The 16,125-nt window shown below is 42.9% G+C and overlaps 1 protein-coding gene across 7 annotated transcripts in view; it reads right to left on the bottom strand.

The window, feature by feature from the left end:
• RGS3 (regulator of G protein signaling 3) overlaps window positions 1-16,125 on the bottom strand; it is a 276,636-nt gene that overhangs the window by 153,361 nt on the left and 107,150 nt on the right. For all 7 annotated transcript variants that reach the window (XR_015051183.1, XM_085854602.1, XM_085854603.1 and 4 more), the window contains 4 exons: window positions 14,721-14,802; window positions 6,643-6,748; window positions 5,650-6,094; window positions 4,441-4,474 (listed from right to left, as the gene is read on the bottom strand). Coding sequence is in view for 6 of the 7 variants with exons in the window: in XM_085854602.1 (XP_085710728.1) it covers window positions 4,441-4,474; window positions 5,650-6,094; window positions 6,643-6,748; window positions 14,721-14,802 (667 nt within the window). In the remaining variant the exon portion in view is untranslated. The remainder of the gene's footprint in view (window positions 1-4,440; window positions 4,475-5,649; window positions 6,095-6,642; window positions 6,749-14,720; window positions 14,803-16,125) is intronic.

Here is a 16,125-nt window from a genome sequence, read left to right as displayed (position 1 = left end):
TTTGTAAGCTAAAAGGGAAAAATAAAATAGGAAGTTGAGGAGCATGAAAGGAGAAAACTTAAAATAAAGACTGAATGAGGCACTTGTCAGATCAGAGACAGAATGGACATTCTCACAAGCTGAGAACTCTGGGTTAGGCCAGACATTCAGAAGGACATGATTTCGATAATATACCCCAACAAGGCATGATTAAGACATGGAAATGAGATGAAAAAATCAATTCATAACAAAGGAATGAAATAATAACCGGAAAATGTCAACTGCGATGATGGATTCCATGACCTTGCTGATGATTGGAAGCAAGCCAATTGGTCTGAAATTAAGAGGACCATTTTTACACCTTTTTTATGCAATGCTGTGATGCTGGCTGATTTCTGAGCAGTTGGAAGATGACCTCGTGTAAATGACAGCGTGAAAAGGGCAGAGAGAGGATGTGCAAGAGCAGCAGAGCAGGTTTTTAGGACGTGTGAGCTGAAGCCATCCGGTCCAGTTGCGAAATCAGAGTCGACGGTGGAAAGAACCTTCTCCATCTTCTCAGGTCATTAACCGAAGCACACACACCCACAACTGAAAATTATTTACAATTTACTTTAAATCACATTTTACTTCAACGTTTATTCAACGATTATTTCCGAACATGGTTAACAAGTCATTATAAACTCAAGTCGCAAGTTGCAAGTTCCCAGACACCAAATCCCAAGTCCGGGTCTCAAGTCAATTTTGTCAAGTCCGAGTCAAGTCGCAAGGAAGAAAATTTGTGACTCGAGTCGCTAACACTGCATCGGCGTGATGTATATATTCATCAGTCATACAAAAAGGACACAATACTGAATTATGAACACTAAAATGATAGAGTAAAACATTAGTTGGCAAAATCATATGGACAATTCTACAACAGACATCAGCAATTCGTTTCAGTTCTGGTGGGACATATATGTTCGACCATTGCAGGTTGAGGAAGATCCCGGAGGTAACATCTCCTTCCATCTCAATCCAAACCTCTCTTTGTGCAAGGAAGGAAAGTGTTCGGTGGTAGAAAAGCAGTATGGGCACTTATTAGTAGCACAAGAAAGTGGAGAAGAAGACAGGAACACGGTTTCTAAAAGAGAAGCCAAAGGAATCCACAGATGAGGGAAAGGAGAGGAACACATTGAAGGGTCAGTCTCATCAAGAACAAAGTGAAATCCCTGGCTTCTGAGGACACAAAGAATTTCATGCAGAAGCTGGGAGACTGCTCTTACAGATCCCATGCTGCTGGTTGTGACAATATCTCCTGCCGAGTGCCATCTCTCGGCATCGTTGTCCAGGAGGTCCCTCACTATATGTAGTACATGAGAATGAATGAAACAACGCAACAAACCATGTGATTGTGAGATGTTGAGGAAGAGTGCATTGTATAAGAATGGCTTATGAAGGAAATTGTTGCCATTATAATGTGCCATGTTCCGTTGCACTATCAGAGGCTGCAAAGCTTCCAACAAGTCTTGAGAGAAAGGGGGAAGTGGAGAGGCATCTCTATGCTGCAGGTCCAGAAGAAAAAGTCCTTTATTGAAACAAAGCATACCAGTTTTCTCAAGCAGATAGTTGACAGTGAGCCACCAAGGCATTGACTCATAACAAAAGAAATTAATAGATAGCAGTAATCCAGAACACCATAATATGGCTGACAACGCCGACAAGTCCATGGCCACCAAGTCGAGCAGGTGCTTCATTATTACTAAAACCAAAGTACGACCTCTAAAAGACAGTGTCAATGTTATTCCTTTTCAATTGACAATGCATTGCAATTTCAAAACAAAGGCGGGTCAATCAGAGAAAAATTCGTTCAAACCAACTCGTTTCTGATGAGCAGTTTTAAGTAAGAACTCCGCAATGTCTGAAGAGGAAATTTTGCTTTCAGAATTATTGTCAGGAGACAACACCTCCTCCCCAAGAGCATTTGAAGTGATCGACGAACCGACGTCGGACTCATAGTCTTCGCCTTCAAGATTTTCACCTATTTGCTCAGCATCCAAGATGGAGAGGCGATATGCTCGGCACATGTTTTTTTTTTGAAGGTGTCACCGGATAGAGTAACATATATTTTTCACATCAGTAGGGGTGTTGTTATTTTCAGCAGCCTCAGTTTATTCTACCCAGAGTGGACTAGCAACCGCATATGAGCATTGAAATAGCTGAAGCGGTGATAGGGGGAATAACATGAATGTTTGTTATCTACTTCCTCTTCTTCTTTAGTAGGTGGCACAAGGTTGCAGGGTAGAATCACTGGCTGAGGGTGCAGCTGTGCTGATGATGCAACGCTCTCTCTGGAGGTTAAGGCAGGAATTTGGAATCTGGCAGGGTGCCGGCGCTAGCTCATTTACTCTTTGTCAAGAACACCGTGCAACCTTTAATGTCCACTAACCAATACCAGCACACGAGATGCCCAGTTTCACGTGCATCAGAGGGACTGCACACACATTGATGAATTACCCTGCCTGTGAAACACCTGGATGACAGTTTATAGCTGGGCTTCGATTCTAACTTTGGCGAGACGGCTTAGAGGCAAGTGTGGGCTATGTACTATTTTAGGGCGATCAATGGACTCAAGGAAGGCATTAGTTGGCATTGAAGGGCATTGGGCGAGTACCCGTGACCACACTGCTGCAGCAGGAACCTCAGCCCCTGGCTCAGAAGGGTTAGCAGAAAGTGAAAGGGGCATTTTCGGGCATGTATTGGTAGCAACATGCCCTCCATTAGAAACCTCAGAATGAACGTTGATAACACTTGTGACCACAAGGGGATGCTGTTGTAAAGAATCCTCGTAAACAGTTGGGTCTTGGATATTTTTAGGACACAATTTTTTTTCAGATGGCCAAATTTACCACATTCATCTCACGCTCGAGTCTCCCTTGTAGCAATACCCCATGTAAGTATGCCCTTCTATTTTAAAGTGGAGAAGCACATTAAAAGACGTGATGCCGGGAAGCAAGGTCATATAAACAGATCTACGAAGTGTCATCTAACATGTCGACCTCCGAAGAAGGAACACATTAAAACAACGTGTGCTTCTGGGTTGGCACGTCAATCGAAGCATAAAGCCGACATTTTCTGGCCATGACGCTTCAACAACTGGGGGAAAAAACAGCCACCACCATTCAAACCTTAACGGGTAGCAATAAATATTAGAAAAAACATAAAAACGAAAATTGAAATTAAATGAGCAAACACAATAACCTAATAATGAACAACGAATAGTGTGCAAGGCCACCTCCCAGAGCAAAAGATCACGCTGCCCTTCAATGTGAGTACCCTCACTCTAACTCACCCAGAGGAAAACGAGAAGGGAAAAGGAACAAAATAGAGCGGAAAATCCATCCATCCATCCATTGAGACCATACTCTGTGCAGAGCGTTGGTGCTGCCTAAGCAGTGTCCTTGGCTATTGGGCACAATCCTGAATGGGTCACCAGTCCGACACAGGAAACCAGCAAGCTGGCACTCATTTTGCCGACCTCGGAAGGATGACAGGCAGAGTCAACCCCACCTGGTATTAATTGAACATCCGAGTGGGATTTGAACTCAGGATCCTAGGATCCCAAGCCAAGAGCTACAAATGTGGCAGTGGAAATGGGGAAAACAATGACCACAGAACAAACAAACAAACAAACAAACAAACACAATGTTAATAGGTGGAATCTACGATTCTAAGTCGAAGCCAAATGTTAAGAGGTGGAACTGGAACTTGTAAACCGATGTGGAAAACAAACAGTAATTGTCATATTCTTGTAGCTTTTCCCACGTTACATGTCTTTAACAACAGAGTCAATTGGAGTTACCATCAAGCTAAGTTGGGATCTTTCTTTTTTGTTACGTCAATTTAATTTAGATGAGAAATGCTTCGTGTAATAGGCTACAAGAGAAATATTGATTCTATGTCTGATCTGGGTTCAATTACCGACCCGACGATAAATAAACACAGTACAACAGTACAACATACTTCACTGGGTCGACAAAACGCTGCTGCGAAGCATAAATGACGTTTCCAAAACCCTATGTACGGTCTCTGAGCCTCTTCCCCAGACTCTTCCAAGGGGCCGGGTCCTAGCATGCTTCGCCCAGCTGGAAGTCACTGTCCCTCTACCTCGGCGATGTCCTGATTTTCCAACTATAACACTTACACACGATACACCGTCTGTAAACCGTAAGTTTTTACGACTTGCTATCACGATACATCATCGATGAACGACAAAAACTCACAGACACTTTTCGTATCATACCACCAGGAAACCCAGAAACACCGCAGCCCCAAGTCCCTCAGGGTTGACATAATAGTATGTTTTCACCACAACTGCACCACCAGATTCGGTGATGTAATGGCCTGTGTCCACTCTGGGTCTGGGAGCTATTTATTCGGATTTGCTGATCTGGCATTGAGAAAGTGACAAATTCCATAGCTCACCGTCGGTAGATGGGGTTTCCACTGAACAGCCAACCTGCAACAGAAAAGCCTTCTGTCAGAACCAATGAAGAGATCGAGTTTCAAGTTTGTATTATCATCTTTTGCACTATTTACAAGCAAAACAAAAAATGCATGCAGTTCATCTTTTGGATAGGTATTGTGGCCCGTGGAAGAACAGAACAGAGGGCAAGGAGTCAATAGGCTAAATTTACTCGGGATTGAACAACCTTTATTGAATGAGTAGATTAACTCCTTTAAAGACTGATATGGTTTGGAAAGGTAGGTATACATGTGAACTATTCCATTGTTAACTTCACCACCAAAGGTGGAAGGTGGTTATGTTTTCACCCCTGTCTGTCTCTCTGTCTGTCTGTCTGTGTCTCTCTATGAACAGGATATCTCAAAAAGTTACGGACGAACTTGGTGGACAGGTTGGGTGTGTGACAAGGACAAGTCGATTAGATTTTGGTGAACATCTGGATGCAGATCCAGCTTGATCAGTGGGATACAAAACGTAAGCTATTCAGTCTGGATGAGTTATGTGCTCCACCAAGTGCCGTTCTCGTTGATCATATCATCGGGAATCAAAACTGATAGTTATGCGAAACAGTATTGAGAGCTCAACGAGGTATAATGCTTATATTTATAAACTTCTGCAGGAACTTTGAGATGATAAGTTTTGAGGCTAAAATACATTTGTTTCTGTTAATGATGACATGGACACTGATTACGTCATGTAGAACAATATGTAGTACAATAGGTGTTTATTATATTCCTTGGTTCATAGTCAATTCATCTGAGACGAGTTTTAAGGCTATCTACATATTGTGTATGCATCGATGAAGGAAAAAGTAGGGGGAGGGGTGGATCACAACATAAAATGAGAAAAAGAAGGGGAGTATGGAAGGGGGAGATAAATGTGTAAAGATTTTGGGAGCGGGAATAAGAGATAAATGTCATGTTTGTGAATGAAACAATTATTAAGGAGTGCGGTGGGGTGTTATTAAAAAAAACTATCACTTTTGCACCAGAAATTTCAATTCCATTGGCCTAGAATATTGAGCACCTGAAAAATAGCTCCAACGTTTTCCTTTTTTCACTCTTTAAATTATAAAGTTTGCTTAACAAACCACTATAATGAACATCATAAGGTTATAAATGAGAATTAAGCGCTGAGTATTGATAATATAAAATAAAAACGGTCTCGACCTGCCATTGTGACACAGAGTCTGCTCCTGTACAGTTGGCTCGTCGAAGGTTGGCTGCAAAATGATCGACATGGTTCCGATTTTCGTCCATCTCAGCAGTGATTCCTCCCACATTTTTACAACTGTTCAACACAGGTGTATTTGCAAACTGGGCCAACAACCGACCCTGAGCCGCCACCCCGTGACTTCGGGCCTCAGGGTCTGTGCGTGTCTCCTTCCCGAGAGGCTCGAGACGCCGGGAGAGCGGAACAGGGAGATTCTGATCGTGGCTGTCGAGAGAGAGTGTTTGGGCAGTGGCTGCAGCATCCAGAAAGCTCACAGGAGAATGTTGTGAGGAGGCTTGGGCGACACAAGGAAATGGCATCTCTGTCGAAGGCGCCTTCGCACTGACGGTGAGACGATGGTGCAACCGATGGACTGTGACTGTGATTGACGATGGACAGTTTCTGTCATAAGGGACAGACAACAAAATAAGGAAGGTAGCAGCTACATATGTCATTTGACTCAAAATATTACCTTATCCTGGGAGTAGTTAGACGTGACATGTGACGATGACAAACATTTTATGGAACATATCTGTCCGACACTAACATATAACTTGAAAGGAAACAACAGGGATAAAGAGAAATTCTGGCAGAAATATAAACAGACAAATAAAGTGACAGAAACAGAAAAGCAACATTTTCCACCTCTATTAACACCAGTTATTTGCCTTTGAGGACAGTGTGACGGTAAGCATTCTGCTGTGTTTAGAAACAAAATTCTCAAACAACTTCCCACCCACAATCTCCATTCACCCCCTCAGGCAAGTCAGACGTATCGACTGGGAATCAGGGAGGAGACTGGCTATGGAAAAATGCTGTTTCTAATGATGTGGGGATGGTGGAGGAATTTTGACTGAACTAACAGTGCTGGAAGAAAAATAGATTTCTCTTTTAAAATAGTTTGGAAAAAAAACAAACATATAATATCCCTTTTTTCCCTGTCGCTTTACCGTATGGCACTCGCAAGCTCAACGCACTTCCACCTGTCCACCGGTCGCTCATTCAGTCCAACAATGGTGTCCAGCGACAAGAGGCCAACTCTTGCTGCTGATCCTCCTGGGTGAGTGAAGAAATGGGGAGAGGAACCAATAGCATCAGGACTTAGCAGCAGTTCAAATGGTTATTTCATAAGTCTCATCTTGATTGTAATCTTCTCGTCACAAAGTGTTTCTATCTGTCTTATAAAAGACAAGAGGGTGGCATTTAGAACATGGTAAATGAAAAAGAAATATTAGTTTCCACCATCGTCAAGGTTGCAGCTAACTGTAGAATTAACATTAATCTGACTATTAATTTGCAATTGGTCACTGGCTTTGGCACCAATAGAAAATTTTTATTACTGATATCGAACAAACAATCTCAAATGGAGCACCTCGTCATCGTTAGAGCATTTAAATTGCATCAGATGCGGCAAAAAATGTGAATAGTTTCTCCCAGGTTATCGGCTCGATGACAGAAGATGCCATTTGCATTTTTGCCTCCTCCATCCCTACATCGTTTCGAATGTCGTGCGGGCACGGACAACTTGCTAGTACTATTAAAGCTGTACTTCCATCCTTTAATATATGTCCAGTGAAACAGTGAAGACTGCTGTCAGGTGCAAGCAACTATTGAATGCTTTAAGAAATAGCCCATCATGTAAACCATCCAGGACCTACATGAATGTTCATAGCATGCCTGAAATCTTTCAAAAATTAGTACCTTTATTAATAAGCCAGCTCTTGACAAACCGTGAATAATGAAACCAAAATGGTACCAGTTTTGGGGGGCATCAGGAGGGGGAGGGGCGACATTTCAAACTTGGGGTGCTATTAGCTTTATGACTCATTAATGGTTGATAATGGGCAGTGGAAACACCTGTCATCCATCATGAAGTTTTCCATCTCGTGTGAAATCATTGTCTCTGAATTGGCTTGTCTACTTTAAATTATTATACCTCCCTGCCTTCCTCATTAACACCTGCTACATCATCATAGCAACCTGCTGTTATATGTGGAAGTGAACGACGATTACTTTGTGCACCATTTTGGTGAACAAATGGCAATGGTTCAAAATGTGAAAAAAATGTATAATTCCAAATCCTTATCCAAAGGTGGTGATTTTTGAATTGTTGCTTTTCCTATAAAAGGTCAATTGTGCGAGCAGTCGACAAGAGAGACAACTGCATCATGGAGCATGCAGGTGTGAGACAATGGCATGGAGCAGCCACGCGACAGCGAGGCTGGAGCAAAAGGCTCTCTTGGACCACTGAATGTGTCGTTGACCACATGTGACGGGAGCTTTGCCGGGCGAGACCGGGATGATACTCGAGCCAGGTCTTACAATTGGCATTTTTGGCGTGTTGTGACTGAAGTGGTGCCCTGCATTCCTTGACCAGGAATAAGATTGTGGCAACATTCCATCAGAAATAGTAAACCGAATCACTCTCTTTCCCTTACAATAGTGCAGTTAACGTGTTTGGATGGACACTGCAGCCAGGCAGCCCGATCGGTGTAAGTGGAACAAAGAGTTAATACATCAAAGGAACTCCCAAAGTTACCTTTAATGTGTGTTCATCCATTGGTATGCCTGGTGTTGGCTTGATGGTTAGGGTGGTGAGCTTGGGATCCTCGGATCCTGAGTTCAAATTCCCCTTGGCTGTTGAATCAATTCCAAGTGGGGTTGACTCTGCCTGTCATGGGCTTGGGATCCTAGGATCCTGAGTTCAAATCCCAAATAAATTAATTAGGATATTTTTAGATCCTCGTGGAGGATCTCTAAGTCTTACTCACGTTGTTGTTCTTCATCTTATTCTTGTGGACTTTTTTGTTTCACAGCCTACAGTTTTCATCGAAACTTCCTGAAACTTGGCGTATATATGTAAAAATACCCTGCGCAGACAGTAACCATCTCCGATTTTGAAAATTCCTCCGAGAAAAAAAGTTGAAGTCAAAATATCTCCGCCAATGGAAATCACATAAAAAATTATCTCTGAAACAGCAAGCTTTTTGAATTCTGTTTGTGGGAATCGAACAGGGAATTAGCAGAGATGAATTACCGCACATATGATACATCACTATGACGTCATATCAATTTTTATAACGTCATTCCTATTTTTTGACATTTTTTGTTTCACAACCCAGAGTTTTCATCGGATCTTCGTGAAACTTGCCATGTATATGCAGAAAGCCCACGCGCGGGCAGTAACCATCACCGATTTTGGAAATTCTTTCTAGAAAAAAAAGTTGACGTCATAATATCGCCGCTAATGGAAATCGCCGATACCATTATCTCCGAAACTAGGCAAGCTGTTTGAATTTTGTTTTCGGGAATGAAGCCGGGCATTAGCACAGATAATTTATCGCAAACCTGATACATCACAATGACGTCATATTCGTTTTTGTGACGTCATCATTAAGAGGACGAGGATCTTCGCTCATTTGAGCTTGCTGTAAATGTGCTGACTGTCCTTCATTCTGTGTACACCCATGGTAAATGGGTGAACTTACATGAAGTAGATATTTGGTCACATTTCTTGGTTCATGTTTTTGATTGGTCTCAATTGACGTCACCTTCATTCGTCAGAACTGCAACACATAATTCCGTCGGGACAGCCAATTGGGATTCTGAGACCATGCTGAGACCCTTTTCACATCAACATGGTGTTAAAATGTTTTTTTATCTTAGTTATCTAGCTCAAGACCCACTGCCATCACTGTAGGGGGTGGGGTGCGGGGGGGGATGCAACCTCAGTTGAATTGGAAGCGAATCCATACTCTGGACTCCAATTATGGTGAAACTGTCCACATAGTGGATAATCTCAACTCAGAGCTGGAAAAATAAAAATATATGGCTGTTTTTTTGAAACAACTTCATGTCGAAACTGCATCATATTTCAGACATGAAAGATTAGCAAAAAGTTTAATCATTATCTTGCAGCCGCGACCGAGACGTCTTGTCGATTTCCGATTAGCAGCAGCTGTTCGGAATTCCTAACTGCACGGTGCTTTTAAATGTGACACCAACACTATAATTTCTCGATGGCTGTTGGCTCTCCAGAGCTCATCAGCCTTTTGACAGGTCTTGTTTTTAATTCTGCGGGGTATTTCGCCCCCCTCCTTACGAAAACAAGCCTGTTGGGGAATGGGGACAGAGGAATCAGTCCAGTCGTCAACCATCTGACCATGCAGCAGGTGGCACTGGATTACTCGGTACCAGTAGCAGGTATCCAGGTCTCCAGACCTGACTGGACCTGACCTGCCAAAAGTTTAAAATAACATGACTAGTTGTGGAATTAACTTCACAAAGTAAGGAAAGTAGCAGTGGCTGGGCAAGATTGGTTGAACACAGGAAGGCAATTCCAGAGGTTGAAGAGTTGAGGACAATGGAATAGGGATGTTAAAACCATCATGGAATTCTTAACATTCACAAGTGTATGCAGATATAGGAGGAGGAGGATATTGGGACCATACTCTGTTAAGAGCGTTGGTGCTGCTTAAGTAGTCTCCTTGGCTATTGGACACAATCCTGGATGGGTCACCACTCCGACACAGTATATCAGCATGCTGGCACTCATTTTGCCGACCTCGGAAGGATGACAGGCTGAGTCAACCCCACCTGTATAAATTAAATGGCTGAGCAGGATTTTAACTTAGGACCCTAGGATCCCAAGACCACCATCCTAACCATTAAGCCAACATCAGACATACTTTTGATCCAAAGCCTGTAACATGTGCCAGTTATTCACAGATTGCGGCGATCGCAGCTCACTGGTAGAAAATGTCCTCAACCATTTCCAACCAATCAACAGACAAAATCTTCTTCTTCTCCCAAAAGCAAAACCGGATAATAATGATGAACGAATTCCTCTCACTTTAGTGTATCACCACAAGAGTCTTGCAGTTAAAATAATTATCCAAAGAAACTGTAAAATCCTACACGATGACACGGAAACCACTTCCGTCTGCTCTCAACCACCTCCGTTTTCATTCAAACGAGACAAAACATTGCAACATTTTCTGGTTAAATACCTGCATTACCTGTGACTTCATCAAGACCACCACATCAACATTAGGACCAAAGCACACCATCAATATATAGGATCATTTTACTTGTACCAACTCCAATGTAATTACTGTATTTTATGCTCACCTTGCAACGAATTTTACATCGGTGAAACTGGATGATGGCTTGAAGACCGGTTTAGAGAACACCTATACTATGTCAGAACCAACAATGATATCCGTGAACTGGTTCCTCATCACCTTAACCAGGCAGGACACGCTATTCATCACAAATGTCTGTGGTTTGATACTCCACCATGGAAGCAATGGCTCCCGGAAGCTCAAAAAACAGGATTTCATCCACAAATTTGGAACGTCAGTACCAAACGGCTTGAATGAAATGTTTTCTTTCTGCTGGTCACCTGGGAATAAAGGATAATGATAGTAAGTCGGAGGCAGAGGTGCGGAAGAGTATTCAGGCGGGTGTGAATGCGGGGAGGAGGGTGGAGGGAGTAATGGCAGACAGAACAATATCAACGAAATTGAAAGGGAGTTTCTGATGTCAGCCTACCTTTACGGTCTCGAAATGGTGGCACTGACAGAGAGACAACTACAGAAGCTGCAGGTCTATGAGAAGAATTGGGTCAGGAGGATTGCGAGAGTGAAGACGGTGTATAGAAAGAGGATGGATGAACTGAGGGAGGAGATTGGTGTGCAGATGAGCTTGATGTGGAGATTGCTAAATATCCGGCTGAAGTGGGCTGGACACTTGGTGCAGATTGAGGAAGAGAGAATGGCAAAGAGAGCGGCTAGGTTGAGGGAGCGAAGTAGGAGGAAAAATGGAAGACCGAGGTTGAGATTGGAAGATTGTGTGAGGAGGGATATCAATGACGTGGGGGTGTTTGGAGAGTGGAGATAGTTGGCTGAGGACAGGAAGAAATGGAGGAGTATAGTAGGAAAGGCAGGGCAGAAGCTTGGTACCGTGATCCCTTTATAAGGGGTGAGATCCAACAGTACCGAACAGTACTAACGAGAAGGAAGAAGAGAATAAACAATCGCTACTGAAGATTTTCAACAGCAGCACTCGGTGAAAAACTGGTTTGTAGCAGAGTCTCAGTTTAGCTTCATTGTATGAACATCTCAGTCAAAAACAATAAATATTTTCTCTGTCACATAATATGTCTTATACAGTATATTGTTGTACTATTTGATGGTTTCATTTGTTTCCACCAAGTTTTTCTGCAACAGGGAGCTTATTAAAATATGTGCAGAGATTGAACTTTTGAATTAGGCCTCGACAAAAGCACAACCTTGTCCTGACCGCGTTGAAAATATATCACCATGTCATCCGATGTAAGGCGTGTCTCCAAGCAATTGTTGTTTATGTACATGGAAACTAATGCAATGTGACAGCACAGTGCACAGATATCAATGTGATGGCATTTGAAACAGAGATCATTGTTGAACCATGACTTGGTGAAGGTTATGAGATACAGTATAATTTAGCTTTTCAAGTCTGGCATCACTCACATGTGCACTTGGTAGCTGAAGACTTGAATAATACTCATGATCTTTGAAAGAACTCTTAATGTAACATCCATGCAAGTGGTGGCTTAGAGTAGTCACAAGGAATTTAAGGAGACTTATAGCAGGTACTCATAAAACAAAAATATCAAACTGCTTAAGGCCCTGTCACACCTTGACGATTTAGCCAGCGTATGCCGACGTATGAAAAATTTGTCTAAAACGCTGGCACACGTCGAATACGCATGGGTAAGTTTTGTATACGTTAATAGCACGCTAACATACATCGCAGTACGCTGGCATACGTCGAATACGCATGGGTAAGTTTTGTATACGTTAAGAGCACGCTAACATACATCGCAGTACGCTGGCATACGTCGTAGTACACTGGCATACGTCGTAGTACACCGAGCTGTTAGACAAATTTTCCATGCTTGAAATTTTTCGACGTATGGCAGCGTATGACTCACACGTTCTGCATACGCTGGCATAAGTTGTAGGCACATTACGCGATAGTTGACACACGTCCACACACGTTATTTGTAAGTTACTCATAAGTCGAAACACGTCGAGGTAATGTTTAGCGTCAGTGTTCCAGACTCCATGATTTTTTTTTTCTTCGGTATGACGGTGATGTTGACACTTCGATTTCTAGTGCGGTTATAATATAATATAATTAATAGGCTGCCGCTCAACGATTTAAATCATAACCACACTAGAAATCTAAGTGTCAACATCACCGTCATGCCGAAGAAAAAAAATAAAAAACATGGAGTCTGGAACACTGACGGGTTCCTCCTGTGAAGCCCATTTTTATATACCAATTCCCCTAAACCCTGCCAATACGCCATTATACAGTAGCTGTAAGTTAGAAACACGTTCAGTAAGTTCTGTGGTCGTCCGGAAGATGTCAATCAAATACGTCTACATATGTCAATGTGCGTTGGAGATACGTTACACATCGGTTCAAAGCACGTTACTCATAGGTTAAAAATTAAGTTTCGGGTACGCTAAACATTACCTCGATGTGTTTCGACTTATGAGTAACTTACAAGTAACGTGTGTCGACGTGTGTCAACGATCGCGTAACGTGCCTACATCTTATGGCCAGCGTATGCGGAACGTGTGAGTCATACGCTGGATACGTCGAAAAATTTTCAACATGCTGAAAATTTGTCGACGTACTAGGCGTACTACGATGTATGCCAGCATGCTTCAGTGTGCTCTTAACGTATAAAAAACTTACCCATAACGTATCCGACGTGTGCCAGCGTATTCAGCAAATTTTTCATACGTCGGCATACGCTGGCTAAAACGTCAAGGTGTGACAGCGCCTTGACACTTCGATGTCTAGTGCGGTTATGATTTGAATCGTTGAGCCGCAACCTTTTAATAGGCTACGCCACGTGATCGTCGGCGATACGCTGCCGCGCGCTATGCATAAGTTAAACTATCGTTGGGCATAGGTTGTGATCGCCGACAACACACTCAGCATTCGTTGGTATAAGTTATCTATATGTTATTGAAACGTTCTGTGTACGTTACTAATACTTTATGCATACGTCGAACTCGTTATGAATCCATCTTTATACTGGAAAAAAAAACATCAATAGTTCAGTGTACGCCAGTGTTTTACATACATTTGATACCTTGCCATACGCTGGCTAAAACGTCAAGGTGTGACAGGGCATTTTTTTTTTTGTATACCTTGGTCGAGGCTCGTATGAGAGCTAACACACAACTCACAGCAAGGAGGCATGAGACAAGAGGGGCGGGAGTGGAAGGGACAAAACAGTGGGGAACAGACACATTAGGTGAACTGTGGAAGGGAGAGGGATGGGGATGGGACGGGGAACATGGCGAAGAGAAGATGGACATTTCAGGGACTTTCAGGAAGGAAAGCAGGAGAAATGAAGGAAGTGGGCTTGGGTGGATTATCGGGGGTAGAAAAGATCGAGGATTTGGATGGGGGAAGATAAGAGGTGGTGGTGAACAGCTGTTTTGAAAGCCTGGAGGGAAGAATGGGAAAGAATAGAGTGAGGAAGTTTATTCCAAAGGCGGGAAAAAAGAGGAATGAAAGAGTGAAGATGAGCAGTGATTCGTGATTTTGGTAGTTTTACCAGAAGGGGGTTGTTGGCGGAGCTTGAGAGCCCTGTGGAAATGTGGTGGGGACAAATCGCAGAGAGAGCAGGGGGGGCAAGGCTGGAGAGGAGTCGGTAGAAGACAGAAAGACCACCGACCAACCTGCGGTGATTGAGTGAGAGGCCCAAAGACTCAGCTTCATTGCGGGAGATGCCAATGATCTTAAATGCCCTGGTTTCGACAGCGTGAAGCCGAGAAAGGTGGGAGGCAGGAGCACCAGCCCAGAGGGGAGAGCGGTACTCCATCAGGCTACGGACAAAAGCTTTGTAAGTGGTCAGGAGCTCAAGAGGGCCGAGGAAGGACTTAGCACGACGGACTTAGCACGACACCTTTGCATTAAATTATCTCATTAACACCTCTCTGAAAGAGTGTCACTGTACCTGGGTCAATGGATTGCACCCTTACAGGTGCATCACAGCAGATGGTGAAGCCATAACCATTCGGTCCACGCGGCATCCCAATCTGCCAATACGAGAACATAACACACACAACAGCACGCGAATGTGTCTTTGTACGAGGACCTCATATTACACCAACATCAATTTTCTTCTTATGCATCTTTTCATGCAGACTTAGCATCTTTGTCTTAACTCTGCATCTGTGTTGCACCCTTTCACACCTCGGCACACCTATAATGCACTGTCTGCTGAGTTTCTCAAGATATTCCCGAAAAACTATTTCCCTCAATGAATTCCCACGCAGTACAGACCTTCTCGCCAAATCCCTATCATCCTTCTTTGATAAGGTATGACAATCACAGTGATTCCAGGAGATGATGAAGTGCAATTAATTATTATAAGTGAATTAGCAAAGAAGAGGGAAGTGAATGTATGTACTGACACAAAAGAAAATAGTTTTTCGGGCATTTCAATTCAAACCAGAACGGCACTCGGTTGAGAACACACCTCCACCAGGCTGAACAGTTTACATTATGTATCCCACTGATAGTCTCGATCTGCATCCGGATCTTCACCAAAATTGAATCAATTCGTCCTTGTCACACACCCGACTTGTCCACCAAGTTTCGTATGAATCCGTCCAAAACTTTTTGAGATATCGGTGCGACATATATTTTTGGCCTCATCTCTCAAAGGTGAATAATCACTTTTTAAGAATTCTGGTATCTGGATCCGGATCTTCACTAAAATCGAAACAATTTGTCCTTGTCACACATCCAACCTGTCCACCAAGTTTCATCTGAATCCATCAATAACGTTTTGTTACATCGTGCTCACAAACAAACAAACAGGGGTGAATTCATAACCTCCGTCCACCTTTGGTGGTGGAGGTAATTAAAATGTTTTTCTTCTGTTCAGCAGAACAAAAACATGTTTATCTGATGTAGCGACAGCTGACAAGGCCCAGCATGGTAATGAAAAGTACTGTGGCCAGTCGTGTGATTTAGAAAGGGAGTACAAAAACATGGGGTTGCAATAAGAAAGTGTTTCGTTGATTGATAAAACACAGTGAGTGCCATTCTGCTTTGTGCAATGTCTGACATGTGATGAAGCTATGCTCTCCCTCCTGGGTTATTTTTTTCCTAAATAAGTCCAAGAACCTTGATTTGTTAACCAACAAGCAAAAGTTCCCGGCCCCAGTGACGGGGAAAGTTTAAGTTAATCTATCAATTTAAATTATTCTATGGACTTTAAAAAGGTTAAATGTGCTGCACTTCTGGTTTCACTCAGAGCCAGAACTCTGAGCTACTTATACTGCCCACCGCCAAATTATGGTGCAACATCAGGCGGTGAAGGTTCCATTTGTCTAAAAGATGGAATAATCTAT

Source organism: Eptatretus burgeri, chromosome 14, assembly GCF_056783735.1.
Source record: "Eptatretus burgeri isolate ZD-2024b chromosome 14, Ebu_testis_v1, whole genome shotgun sequence".
In the NCBI taxonomy this organism is placed as follows: Eukaryota; Metazoa; Chordata; class Myxini; order Myxiniformes; family Myxinidae; genus Eptatretus; species Eptatretus burgeri.
Note: the sequence above shows the minus strand (reverse complement) of the source record. Positions and strands in the feature narration are given on the sequence as shown.